General features: G+C 29.7%; 4 protein-coding genes across 5 annotated transcripts; 3 read left to right on the forward strand and 1 right to left on the reverse strand.

Annotated features, from left to right (window-relative positions):
• Positions 1-6: 6 nt before the first annotated feature.
• Positions 7-2618, forward strand: LOC106119182 (leucine-rich repeat protein SHOC-2). The gene is made up of 3 exons (XM_013314086.1): positions 7-1384; positions 1604-1686; positions 2041-2618. Exons 1-3 carry the CDS (start codon positions 339-341, stop codon positions 2316-2318), a joined length of 1407 nt encoding a protein of 468 aa, XP_013169540.1. The 5' UTR covers positions 7-338; the 3' UTR covers positions 2319-2618.
• Positions 2619-2699: 81 nt separating this feature from the next.
• On the reverse strand, positions 2700-4040 carry LOC106119183 (cancer-related nucleoside-triphosphatase homolog). The gene is made up of 4 exons (XM_013314087.1): positions 3901-4040; positions 3552-3808; positions 3265-3459; positions 2700-2879 (listed from the first exon to the last, which is right to left on the reverse strand). The coding sequence occupies exons 1-4, from the start codon at positions 3944-3946 to the stop codon at positions 2808-2810; spliced, it is 570 nt and encodes a 189-aa protein (XP_013169541.1). The 5' UTR covers positions 3947-4040; the 3' UTR covers positions 2700-2807.
• A 275-nt stretch (positions 4041-4315) lies between these two features.
• Positions 4316-8275, forward strand: Echs1 (Enoyl-CoA hydratase, short chain 1). The gene is given in 6 exon segments (NM_001311850.1): positions 4316-4488; positions 6377-6553; positions 6981-7129; positions 7220-7424; positions 7644-7831; positions 8134-8275. Coding segments are annotated over 6 exon segments (894 nt in total). The 5' UTR covers positions 4316-4379; the 3' UTR covers positions 8200-8275.
• Positions 8276-8840: 565 nt separating this feature from the next.
• Positions 8841-13954, forward strand: LOC106119039 (uncharacterized). 2 transcript variants are annotated; one of them, XM_013313874.1, is made up of 7 exons: positions 8841-9054; positions 9145-9423; positions 9753-9912; positions 10105-10282; positions 10982-11178; positions 11768-11956; positions 12251-13954. In XM_013313874.1, the coding sequence occupies exons 3-7, from the start codon at positions 9778-9780 to the stop codon at positions 12929-12931; spliced, it is 1380 nt and encodes a 459-aa protein (XP_013169328.1). In that variant the 5' UTR covers positions 8841-9054; positions 9145-9423; positions 9753-9777; the 3' UTR covers positions 12932-13954. The 2 variants fall into 2 exon arrangements, with proteins under 2 accessions (XP_013169328.1, XP_013169329.1); XM_013313875.1 differs by lacking the exon at positions 9145-9423 and having other exon boundaries at positions 8841-9052.
• Positions 13955-14827: the final 873 nt, after the last annotated feature.

Genomic DNA, 14827 nt, shown 5'->3' on the forward strand with positions numbered 1-14827 from the left:
GCCGGAACTTAGGAAAGAGATAAGCTAGCTTCTTGTAGGACCATAAGTCATACTGGTTTTAAGTAAGTTTTAGTGGTCTTGTTTTAACAAAAATGGCAACACTCAATATTGTCTTGTTTGTTCTTTGTTCTTGACTTTTTTTTCCTTTTAGATGTCAAAGTCAATGTCAGAATCGTGCCGTAATTTAAAAAATCTTTATTTTGTTTTATAGATTAATTTAATTAGTTGGAGTATAATTAATCATACTGTTGTTGTTTATTATATTGTTTACTTTAGCTATAATTAAAAGAAAATGTTAAAAAAAATTTGCCATTATATAGGTTAGTGATATAAAGCAAATGGAAAAGACCGACGATAAGCCGAATTATAAGCCAAATGTGCTTAAAAATGGTATTATAAAAGACAACATAACTATACTGGACTTGAGCCACAAAAATATTGCAAATTTCGACGAACATATGAAGTTACCGCCTTTTTTGAAAGAATTGAATCTTTCGCACAACAAACTTGAAAATGTACCCGAAGCAGTCAAAAAACTTAAAAATATAATTGTTCTGGATATATCCTATAATGCAATCAAATATTTCGATGACACACCAAGTTTCTGTCATACCATAGAATATATAAATATATGTAACAATGATCTTCAAGGCCCACCAGCATGGATATGGTTTGATTTACCAAAAAAACTATCTAAATTAAACATAAGTTCAAATTATGGTCTGACTAATAGTTTTAAATGCGGCTACTTTGAAGAATTAATACAATTTAAAACATCTATAAAAGATATTAAGATATATAATTGTAAATTAAATAATTTTCTAAGCCTTCTAAGAACATTTCCAAAAGCAAAATATATTAAACTAGGTGACAATAATATTAGCTATGTTGCAGCTAATGCTATTAACAACATACCTTGTGATGGTCTGAATGAATGCTGTGATATAGAAATATTAGACTTAAGTTACACCCATATATCTGATATTAAATCTAATATAGATATTTATAAAAACTTGATAGAGATTAATCTAAGTCAAAATGAACTTATTAGTATTCCTGATGAATTCTGTAACTTGGCACACTTAGAAGTATGCATATTGTCATGCAATCATATTCTATATTTACCTAATAATTTTATCAAATTAACGAAACTTAAAACATTGTGCCTAGACGGCAATGAATTATGCACACTCCCTAACATACATACTTTACCTTATCTTAAGAAATTAGATTTGTATGATAACTATCTATGCCAACTGATAGATTTAAGTTGTATTGAAGAAATAGATATAGCAGAAAACTTTGTAGATGAACCAAGTGATAAAGATTATTTAAGTAAAAAAGAAAAATTGAGACTTAATATTGTAGGAAGATGGGATGGCAGGTAAATCTTAATTTGTATTGGAATATTTTAAATACAATGATTTTAATACTTCGGCAAGTCTATATAGATGCTTAAGAGAAAATTTTCACACATATAAACAATCTATTGTACTAATAGCTAGTACTATGCACACAACAATAATAAGCCTTTTTTTAAACCAGCCTAGCATTTTTCTCTATGAAAATGTCCATTTTTTTCACTTTATAAATTCAATTTCAGAAAACAGGAAAATGTTAAACCAGAAAGTGTATACTCATCATCATCATTAGAAGATGATGATTTCTATGTTCATGATGATAATAGTAAGTAAACTAAATTTACATTTATTTTATCTATAAAAATGTGAAATATACATATGGGGGACGAATTTAAACATTTTACTTCTAACTAATATTATAAATAGAAATGTTTGGATGAAGAATATATCTACACAACAACACAACATATCGGAATGAATATGGCATCATAGAACATAGTCTGGAAGAACACATAGGCTACTAATTTTTTTAAACCCGCGCACGGAGTGGTGGGCAACAACTAATATTGTAATATGTTTACATTGTAGAAAGCAATTGATAATACATTTTAAAAATCTTTACATTAAGTCCTATATTATCACTAAAAGCTGTAGTTCATTATTAATTTGGTCTTTTCAGTTGATATGGAGAAAGAAAACCGCCCACCAAGCTCTGTGGAAGACTGGGATTCTGACGATTATTGGGTTCCATGCTATGTCAATAATAATAATGTTCAACCACTGCAATCACGTTGGCTGTATTTCATAAAACAAAAGATGGAGGAAGGCAACTTTTGTCCAATAGATTTGCATGCTGTACCAGTAGCTGATCGGGTAAATTATGAAAAATCTATCAACCCTCCAATACAATATGAATCTGACGGACAGTTTGATGACTTCTCCGGTGATGATAGCTGACCAATGGTCAACTTGGATGTAAAATTAGTCAATATACGATTTTCAGTACTGAAAAATTCATACAAAAATCTTGCTCTTTAAAAACACAGAGATAAAGGTTTTCCTATTAGGTCTTCCTATAATTTAAACTTAAAGTACAAATTAAATTCTTGATGTATGTTCATCAATAACATAGGTTTTTTTTTTGGAATAGTGTGCAATGACAAACTTAAGAAACTGTCAAAAATACAGCATACAAAATGCATGACATGACATAATAAAAAAACTTTAATAGATGTTAAATAATTTTCAATTAATATTTTGGAATATCAAATTTAAATTTAGTGAGAATTTTTTTTTTACTTAAACATGTCGCTAATTCATATAAAAAACTATTCTGAGGCTATAATCTTATCATACTTTGTGTTTAAGCAATATTGTTAGATTATAACTAAAACTGTTGTTGAATTAAAAGATTGCATAAGAGTTTTGTTTTGAATAAAATATTATTTAGTAATTAAAGACTTTTTGCATTTCATTTAAAATATCATCATGTATTGTATTCCTGTTTTCTCTGGTAACCTGAAAAAGTAAATAATTCCTATAATAGTAAAGGAACTAATGAGGAGAAATGACAATGACCTTGAATCCAAAATCATGCATTCTTATTTTAAACCACTGACCTCTAAAGGTATGGACATGTATCTTAGAAATTAAAACTTTTGCTTACCAACTTAAAACCACCTTTAAATATTAACAATTAATTCTATCTCTATTGTTATTTTCACTCCTCATCACTACCATGAAGCCTAAAATGGCAAATATTGAATAGGCACACAATATGATGTATAGCCTGTCCATATATAGAGTTCAGTGTTTTTAATACATTATAAAGAAGAAACCTATAGATGTAATTTAAAAGATAGCATTAGAGATACAAAGCAATATTAGCATAAAGTAAACTTACCACCCATATTTTTGATTTACTATTATTTCTTATAGACTCAATGATTGCATCACTTTTCCTTATAGGTATAGTTGCCAAGACTACATTGTTTGATGTGGGACTAAAGATTTCTTTTATTTTTAATTTAAAGGAGGTACTAAAGAATTCCATTTTCCCTATTTCATCTAATATCAAGCATGTCTGGTTGTCTGGCATCTAAAATTGATTGGTACTGCATTAATTGTATATTATTATAATTTAAAAAGTATTAAATTCATCCTGACATACAAGTATATGCACATATTTACCTTTGCGAGACATGGCAGAGCGATTTGTTCAAATTCTTCCACAAGAACACCATACTTGCCAACCTTAAACTTCGTTGGTTCATTTAAAAGACTCTGGTCTCTAGCTAATCTGCCTCTCTTCCCTTCTAAAGATATTATGTCGAAGCCCTCCCTCACCCGATTATTTTTAACTTCCTCCGTATAAAAACCGGCTACTTTAATACCCTTATCGGAAAGTATAGCCAAAATTTTCTTTGTTAATGTTGTTTTACCAACACCTACAACAATGGTAAATGTGTAAAAACACTTATGGAGAAACATTTAAATAGTTATACGATATACTATCTCTAATCAAAAGTAAATACCTAACCAGGGTCTCCGGTCAGAATGAAGAATTTTATATTACTGTGAGCCATTATGCAATTATTGTAACTTTCAGCTTACTATTTATTATAAATAACTTAATACTAAGAAAAATATCAAACAAGTTATTTTGCGAAATAAACTATTTAATTTTTATTTCAAATCGTAATAACAAATAAATAACTGACTAGACACTGACAGCTAACGACAATGAGAACAGATTATCGATTCAGTCAAAGAATAAAAGCCCTTCTAAATCGACCATAGAAAACAAAATTATTAATTTATCTGTAGAGCCCAAGTGTGTTGTGCCCCCTTCCTCCCGCCTGACCAGATAATTGGCTAGAATCAAACTGTCACCTTCTCTTATCATTTATCAATTCCATCATTGTATCAAAGTTCACAACTTGAGTGGTGTAACTTTTTAGTATTTTTACACTACTAGCTTTTTACTTTTGTATTCTCAAAGTTAAGAAAAAAATACAAATGGCGTCAGTAGGTCTTGTATCTCGAGTTATTTTAAGCAAAAATGTTATTAACACCGGCCGGTTTGCGACTCTCTCAAATACAGGTTTTATTAAGTTCTATAGCACAGGTACGTTTGTAATTTTTTAATAACTTAACCAATTTTGAGAATTATTAAACTTATTAAAGACAATATGAGACAAAAATCATTAAAAAATTAAGTTCCAATGTTTTTATTGATTTCTATATTTTGTTTTTTTTTTGTTTTTCGCTGAGAGTAGTCTTAACCATACCAGACATGCAGCGTGGTTGGTTTTCCATCTACTTTTTGCCTCATGTAACAAAAAACGATTATTTAATACTAAGCATTTTAATTAACCAAAACAAATACTTGACACAATTTTAACAAAAGGTATCCTTATAGCTTTTAGTAATAATAAAATATCACACTTCTTGCAACAATAAGTTTTTATTCTTTAAGTTTGATCACTTGTAACTTGGTCAACTTTTTGCCATATAAAGTGTCAACTTCAAAGAACTTTGAATGTGTAATAATTGAATTAAATATTTTTATATTGTATGCTAAGTTTTATTCATGTGTTGTTTTATATGAAAACATAAAAAAAATATCTTTTTCACTGAATATCATTTAAAAAGATAATTACTTATTGTTAAAAAAATGTTAAAGCTGACAAAAATATTTTACATGTGTCTGATTGGTATTATATTAGGCATGTAATTCATGTTTAGGCATTTAAGAAAAAAAATCATTTTGTTTTTTTTTGTTAGTTGCCTGTATTGTGGGAAATAAAATTGCTTTTTATGTTGAAAACAAAATAGTTTGTAATCAATTACCTTTTTTTGATAGTATTATGTAATAATAGAATTAATAAAGATATTTATCAACCTTGACTTCTTCAAACATAATGCCTTATCTCTTATCTCAACAGTTACAAACATTTCACTCATTTATCACTAAAAATGCTGACTTTGAGGTTTTGATTAACATTTAGGGAGAGGAGAATTGTTCAATCTACAATTATTTAAAAAGTAAATAATTGAAAGAAGAAAGAAATCATGGTTGCGACAAGGAATGGATGAATATTACCAGCATGGATTTTTTTCGGATATTTATTTCGCTTGGCACAAAACCAGCAAAAATCAATGAGTTGACAGCCAACCTCCATTAAATGGAAAGGCACCTTAAGAGAGAGAGAGAGAGATAATTGAAGTTAATAATCATCATATCCTTGTGTGTAACATAGTTTTTTTTTAATTCTGCACTGATAAAGTTGCTGGCAATAGCTAGTCTGGAATAATTATCAGACATTACATATTTTTTAACTATTCAAGAATATTAATTCAAATGAACAAGTAACTTATATCATCTATTTAAAATTCACCAAAGTTATCAAGTTTTTTTTTAATCAAAAAATAAATTGATAAGGGATTCATGACTGAAAATAAAATTGCCTACAATTTATATATTAAAACAAATTTGAGTTTAAAACTATTATATAATTTAAATATTCGCAATGTCATCCAAAGATTTATTGTTACTAGGTAAGATTATAACAAATTAAAAACTAGCTAAGACCCACACTATCAAAATTATGAGCTCTACTTTTTATAACTTTTCGTACAAATTCATATAAACTTAAAAGAGTCATCTTTAAAGGTAACTGTATCTAAAGACAATATATTAGTCAAATCATTTAGCCCATTCGTAATTAAAAGCATTATTTGTACAAGATAAAATACTTTAAAAATGTTTTATCATTTGAGTTGACTTTTATAATGCTGATAGAAAAACCCAAAGTACACACATAGGCTGTAAATAGGGCACTGCCTAATTATAAAAATATATCTATGTACTTTTCTAATATCTGTATATTATATAATTTTTTTACAAATAGTAGACTAACTAATAAAACTCAAAAATTAATATTGTTTAACTTGCTTAAAGGTAAAATGAAGCTTTATCTTTACATTTATTTTTTACTGTATATTTTCTGCAGCACCACAGTATGAAAACATCAAGATAGATGTGGTGGGAACTAAGAAGAATGTAGGTCTTATCCAGTTGAATAGACCTAAAGCTTTGAACGCACTATGCAAACCGCTTTTCGTGGAGCTGGGGAAAGCTGTCACCGATTTTGATGCTGACCAGAGCATCGCCGCCATAATTATTACTGGTTTGTTTTTAAATTTTAACAGTGGCTGAGCCGGTACGCCCAGTGCAATACCACGATCACAGAAGACCTCTTTAAGGTCCGCTTTCGGTGACCTTATAAGACCCTTTTCTTATAAGGAAAAGATGGGAAGTGGATTTTGATGGAAGGATGCATAGGAAGGCATAGGAAGGGAAAATATTTTCTTTCTATACATTTCCTCCTCCGTCGAATAAAGGCAGGCAACACATCTGCCATTGGCGATGTCTATGGACAATAGTCACTTTGGTATTTCAGAAATTTCTGGTGGCCGCTCACTCAATTTGCCAACTTATGATATTAAAAAAATCTTAAATTATTTATTGAAAGAAAGATTAAATATTTCATATAGTATGAATATAAAGCAGTGCAGCAGCAAAATTAAAGGTTAAATTAACTAATGTAATTAAAGGTAACGAGAAGGCGTTTGCTGCGGGTGCGGATATTAAAGAGATGCAGAACAATACATACAGCTCCAACACTAAGGAAGGCTTCCTCAAGGAGTGGGAGGACATCTCTAACTGCGGCAAGCCTGTCATTGCTGCTGTTAATGGATTCGCTGTTAGTATACAATATACACTTATAGTTCAAGGTCATTACAATTATACATGTAATAAAGTGTATAATATTTCAATCGTGTCGATATTACAGCTAGGTGGCGGTTGTGAGCTCGCAATGTTATGCGACATAATCTACGCGGGCGAGAAGGCCAAGTTCGGTCAACCAGAGATCAACATCGGCACGATCCCCGGCGCGGGCGGCACCCAGCGCCTGCCGCGATATGTCGGCAAATCCAAGGCTATGGAGATCGTTCTCACAGGCAACTTCATTGACGCGCAAGAAGCGGAGAAGATGGGTAAGAATAAACAGTAACTGCCAAATTCTATTGCTGTAATATTTAGAAAAATATATTGTCTCTGCTTTTTCATAGACAAGGGAGGGTTTAAATAATTTAATACAAGAGTGTCTATGGCAAACCCACAATAAAATGTGCAATATGTAGATTAAGGAACTGTGTTTAGAATAGTCATGCAAATAACTTTACATAAAATGTAGTTAATTGTTTTATATCCAGGTCTGGTCAGCAAAGTTTTCCCAGTTGAGAAACTGCTAGAGGAAACTATCAAACTGGCGGAGAGGATTGGCACACACTCCCCGCTCATCGTCAAGATGGCCAAGCAGTCCGTCAACCAAGCATATGAGACCACTCTCAAATCTGGACTACTCTTTGAGAAATCCATATTCTATGGCACTTTTGCTACGGTATGTCAAAAAACCTAAAGGTCTATGTTACCAGGTCATAAAATTTTTAAAAAAGTATGACAAAAAAAAACATATTTTTCGTTCCAAATTCAAAATATTAACTGTGTTCCTTAAAACCTACTGTGGTTGTTTGTTTAGGTTTTTTATAGGTATTTTCTAAAAGTATGTATTTTAATTGAAGTAGCTTAGCAAAATAAATAAAATAAAATTGAAGCTATTTTATGAGAATATATCATAACAAAAATATATATCATAAAAAAAACAAAGTCATTGAATAAAGTTTTGTTTTCTATTGTTTACAGGCGGACCGCAAAGAAGGTATGACAGCATTTGTGGACAAGAGATCTCCTAACTTCAAGAACGAATAAGAAAATATACATTTAAAATGTTGAATAAGACATCTAAGGGAAAGTGTTATTTGTTTTACAATTTTTATACGCATTTTATAATGGAGTCAAACTGCCAATATACATTCTATTTTTAAGCTGACTGTTTTTTAATCACGCCTTCCTCAACCCCATTTCAAAGTAGCAATTCTTGACAAAATAATATCACTAAAAGATACCAACTAATACTGACCGATTCAACTTATACACGGATAATACGATAATGTTTGGATGAATGTTTGAAGGTATCTCCAGAACCGCTGAACGGATCTCGATGAAATTTTACACTCATTGACCATAGTCTGGAAGAAGGAAGGCTAGAAATTTATCTTTTTTATTTCTTTGCGGACGGAGTCGCGGGCGATAACTAGTTTAATAATAAAACCAAAGTGTATATAAAATAAGAGACTCGTGAAACAAAATCTTTTTACTTTTGACATCTGTTGACAAAGTCAATCATTTTTATTAATTATTTACATCCTTATACATATATATACTTATAATACATAAACTCTTAAATCTATGATATAAAATAAAATAAAAAATAAAAAACCGAATAATTAACTAAAATATGTTAATAAAAGGAGTCCCTTTAGGCAAGGTCCCGAAGATACTGGCAAATGACTTTGACAAGTTGTTGACAAGCACCAACTGCGAAACACGAATACGAGATAAATAAATGTAAAATTCTTGAATCATTTATAGAAAATAAGAGTGTTAAGAGTAGTTAAATACGATAACTTACAAAATTAAGAAGATAAAGGAAACATACTGTGTAAATATAATAAATATACAGTGAAAAAATTCTTGACATAATCATCCGCAAAACATAAAGGTGTTAGTTTTATTTTATTTCTTTTTACGTTCAAAGAACTATTGGGATTTTGATTCGTTGTGTATTAAATACTTTAAAAATGTGTATTATAGATAAGTAATATTGAGAAAACATAACATTATTGTGTTTAATTGAGAAATAAGAGTTTAAAACGTTATCCATGTTTTGGGATCATGTATATCGTAATAAACACATCATGCAGGAGTTTGAAGACTTAGAAGTACATAAAACGAGTGTTCCTGTGTTTTTGGCGCTTTTCTATCTCGAAATGCTGTATATTTTAATCATGACATTGTCTATTTTATGTCAACTGAATAGAAACTCGTCTTTATAATTTTTTTTTAACAATACAAGCCAGTGACGTAAGTAACGTAAGTATTTAAATAATGTGAAATAGTTTATGCCACATATATTTCTATATAAATCTACTGTAAAATACTAACTAAACTGTGTTTAATAATAGGGAATGACTAACTGCTACACACAGTTATCCCTTAGTGTATATTAGAGAAATCTATGCTATAATAGACTCTATTAGCAACCATTAAACAAGTCTGATTGTTTCCAATTCTATGCATGAAAAAAGGTAGCAATTTTTAATCACACCCATACTGCAATTTAAAGCACAATTTCATATATTTCTAATTTTTCATGGCCTTTGACAAAGTATTGTATTAAATATTGAACTATATTGTTTTAGACATTAAGTTCATTTAGGCTTTAAAATGACTGATATAAAGAAACCTGTGAAAGAACGACTATATCTTGATAGAGGACAGAGAGAGGTGTATGTAGACACTTGTGATCTCGCTCAGCACCAGATTGAAGGCATTAGATCTTTGTACCGGCAATATATAAAGGTAATAATACATAATCTTTATAATAACTTACTGTTTATAGTACTACTGTTATTTAGCTAATTTAAACCAGTAGATTTTGACATGAATAGTTACAGGACATTGTTGGAATACAGAATACTCTAAAATTGTTTTCTTATTTTTCTAAAATCAACTAGAATTTTCTATTTTTGTAATTTTTTTAATTACTTGCAGAAAAAGCCTGGTGTTATACTAAACAATCCGGATGGTTACGGAAAATCAATACAACTTTCTTTTTTCTTGGATGCAATTCGAGAATTACTTACGAATCCAGTGTTAATATTGTGTGAAGATGAAAATAAAGTAAACAATTGGAAACAAACTCTTATAAAATGGACGAAATATACTGAAGGTATGTTAAAATGTAATTTCTAACATAATGTACCTCAAAAGTAGGTAAAAATTACAGATTTTCATTTGTCTGGATCTGTCTTCCATGTGGAAGAAGTGAAAGACATGTATGGCCACTATAGCAGCCATATGTAACTGCGCTTCATGGTTTTTTTTATTATTTGCAAAGGAATAGTAAATACCCAACACTGCCAGTACCCAAAACTGCATATGCATGTATGAATGTGGAAGCGAGAGGCATGAAGCATGCTAAATGCAGGTCTGTGGTCTCTACCCCTCCGGATTATGGATGTGGTTGTGTTGTAATAGTGAATAAACTTAATTATGAATCAGATAACTCAGATTTCTACTAGAATAATGTTTACTTGTAGTATAATAACAAGGTCTTAATCAGAAATAAAATATAATTCAACCCATGGTTGATTTATTTCTCATGATCTCATGAACAAAGATATAATTTCTCATAAACAATTTATATATATGTATCTAGACCAAAGATTAATAACCCTTTTTTTTATATAGCCCTTTCAAAATGTTACTTCTGTACTCTTGTTAAATATATAAATGTTTAACTTTATTTTGTACTAGCGCACAGCTCTGTTGGGTCTTCCCAATTGCTTATTTACATAAAACTTTGGGTTATTTCTACTTCTTTTTTTTGCTAAAATTTAATAGATCCTCATATTTTATTTATTTTCAGATGATATAGTGGTTGACTCTAGCAATGTGTATGTTAAAAAAACAATATTTCTTAAAAAAGGCACACACTTGGAAGCACCTTATTCCCGCAGAGATTGGGGAGTTGTGGTAGTAAAGAGTGACTTTGTACTTAAGCAACTTATGAAGACACCTATAAAGGCCACTTTTAAAATCTGGTTGACTACTATTGACATGAGGGTATGTATTTTATATCATTTATAGTATTAGTTTTTCGTTTTAAACACTCAGTGGGAACTGATCCTGCAAGTTCACTTATTGTTGGTTTCTTAGACCATAGTCCTTGTATAAAACATACAGTTTTGCACAGGTATTTTAACCAATGGTTAGACAAGAAAACTGTACAATCAATTCTCTTTTATATATTAATACAGATTAGTACCCATTTTTTGAATGATTATCAAAAGAAATTTCCAAAACAATAGACCAGTGGTTCCCAAACTTATTTTGTCTACTCCCCACTTTGAAAATAAATATTTTTTTAGCGCCCCCATATTTTAACATATTTAAAAACCACTATAATTTCAAATTAAATTAATTAATTATTGTGACCTATATATGTATATTAACGGAGAATTCTAAACGAAACTTTTACTATAACCCGCAACTTGAGACCTGCAGCACCCACAAGGGGGCGTTTTCGCCCACTTTGGGAAAGACTGCAATAGACTAAACCAGATAGGTTTGCACTAAACAAATCTGACTTTCATGTGCATTTTTTTTAATTGTGATTTTTATAATTTAACATAGAATCAATCTATTATTTCAGAAAGATGTGGAAATGTTCAATTCAATCTATTGCTGGTTGTATTCTGAGAAAAAGTTTGACATAAACAAATATATTGATTCAATATCGGATGTGGAAGGTCTGCCGCTGGCTCGGGCAAAACTTTTGAATTCATTTCTAGAAGACATTGTTATTATAAAGGATGATTTTACACCTTCAAAGAAACCAGAGGTAATCTTAATATATTATAAATGCGAATGTTTAGATGGATGGATGTTTGTTTGAAAGTATCTCCATAACAGCTGAACTGATCTTGATAAAATTTTCTACAGATGTTGAACATAGTCTGGAAGAACACATAGTCTACTATTAAGTTTTTTTTTAATTTCATGTGAACGACAGGTAGTTTAAAATAAAAGCTCTTGTTTAAAACATTCCATACTACCAGTTCTCTTTAATACTCATAATTCATAGTAGCATTGAATGTGTTAAATTCTTGTGAGAATAATCTAAATTAAATTTCAGTTAATACAAGAGAAAATATCACCTAAAATAAAAGTTTCGAGAAAAAATAAAGACGCTACTGGCACAAAAATAAAACGTTCTAAAAAGACAATAGAATCAGATTCTGCCACTGACGGAAATAATTATCTTGATAATTTTAATACTTCTAATGGTCTTGATACTTTTCAAACAAATCAAACACATTTTGAACCTAATATTGACTCAAATAAAGTCACAAATTCTAAACAAAATTGCAAAATAAATGATAATATGTATGAAACAAGTAAATTTGGTGGCGATGGATTAGATGTTGAAAATTTTATAAAACAAAAAGAACCAGTTCAATGTGAGGAATATGATTTTCTAAACGAAAGTAATTCAACGGATACAGAAAATTTGAGCTTTACTAACGCATTGAATGATGTTGTAGAGAATGAGAATGATTTACATTCTGAAAGCATTCTTGATGAACAATCTATAAATGTCAAAAATGAAAACATAGATGAAATAAAAAATGATTCTTTACCTACATCAGTATCGTCAAAGATTAAAGGCACAGATACAGATAAAATGTGTACAGATCTAAAAACAGCAGATGTTTTGAAGAAAAATAATAAAAAAGATATCATTCAAGCCATCGCAGAAATGGAAGAGCAGGCTATGAAGAAGTTTAAAAATACAGTTCTAGATGATTTATTCTAGAAATATGGATAAAGTGCCCGGCGGGAAAAGACGTTGTGTGGTTTTCTTATAATTATAAATATTAATCCATGTTAAAATAAGTGCTGCTTGACAAACATTCCTCTTTAGAGGACCATCAAAGTCTTCGATTAATTTTAAAAGTTAATTATTTAAATTATTTCTTCATTTAAGATCATGCACATTTCGCGACAATTCATTTGACATTTCGTTCATTCATCACACATTATTGACATTTCAATCATATAGTCAAACAAAGATATCTGGCCCGTTGAGAGGGGCGCTGCTATCGCGGTTAAATCTGTCAGAAAATATGTGGAACCTACATAGAAATGGCATAAAAGAAAAAACATGATAGCCATATTAAGAAAAGGTTTTCGTTACCATTTTTAAAAAGACAGAGGGGCGCTAGTGTGCTGTCATAATTTAGTTGGAATTATACGATCCGTGTCAGATATCCTTGTCGGTCTATTAAAATATAGTTCGTTCTTTATAGGTTTTATAATTATCGTTCGGAAATATAGCTGGCGTGAAATGAAAAGATTCGTGTATATTTGGCAGTTAATGTGTTTATGGGGAGAAAAACTGCATTTTGCTCTCTAGATGTCGGCACGATCAAGAGTAATTGTAGCCCTAATATACAAAAAAGTACTTTGTGAACTGTAGTCATAGCGAATTCCCTCAAATTATTATTAACAAGATTAACTTATCTTAATTAACTTCACCCTTAACTTAGGGTAGGCTCCGAGCCCCTCGGTGGGGACGTATAGTGAGCTGATGATGATTTTCTTTTAAATATCTAGAATGACGTATAAATATTTTGACAGATGACAGCTCACTCTTGACACTAGCGCAACCTACTTACAGCTTTCAGTTTTTCTCCTCATTATCTTTGTCACTTAGGAAACTTAATATTGTTAGATATTGGATTAAGAATTAAATGTTTCGTGTTCGTGGTTTTGTACTAGAGTATAGTAATTTTTTGTTATGGACAAAAATATTTTTTTTTATTTCCGAAACATCTATTCTCAAACTATAATATGAAAAAAAAAACTATTATTTGCCAACATTAACACTTTTATTTTGCAATATTTATAATTAATACATCTTTGTATACATAAATATTATTATACATTTTTCTTCCGTAATCATAAATACATCCATTAAAGTAACTAATTGGAAGTTTGAATATTAATTTAGTCATTTTATTATGTTTTCGTTACTATTTTCAAATAAATTATTAAACTGCTATATATATTTTTAATTTACAACATCGTACACAATCGTCGGTAATTGAAAAAAAATACGTAAAAAGAAATTCAAATAAAAAATCAAACAAAATAAAATTATTAACATTTATATCACATCTCAAGGCTTTACAAAGTCAAAATATATAAAATAAATATTTTCAAGTACAAAGATTTAAGTACACGTTCAATTTGGAATACATTACTGTAAAAACATCTTTACATGTCACTCTTATATATAAAAAGTTTTGATAAAAAAAAACAATTGTTTTCTACTAAAAAAAATAAAGCTTCAGAAATGTCAACACAATTATCACAATAAATATTTTTATAATCTGCAATTAAAATAGACAATCGTACATTTCTCTGTACTTCATAATTGATTTAAAAAGTTACTGAATCAAACAGTGTGTAAAGTTCACTTTATTGTACCGATAACTTAATTATATCCATTTTCCTTAAAAGTTCTTACTAGATTGGACCAATTTTGACCATACTTTTACTAGAAATATCTAATATATGCGTAGAAAAAAAAACCTAAGTTTTTTAATCCGTACATACGAAGTCGCGGGCAACTGTATTTCTAAGTATAAATATATTTTTATATATATTAAATTATATTTTGTACTATGTAAATCAAGCATTAATTTAC

The sequence above is a fragment of the Papilio xuthus genome, unplaced genomic scaffold, assembly GCF_000836235.2.
Source record: "Papilio xuthus unplaced genomic scaffold, Pxut_1.1 DF827542.1, whole genome shotgun sequence".
Taxonomy (NCBI): domain Eukaryota; kingdom Metazoa; phylum Arthropoda; class Insecta; order Lepidoptera; family Papilionidae; genus Papilio; species Papilio xuthus.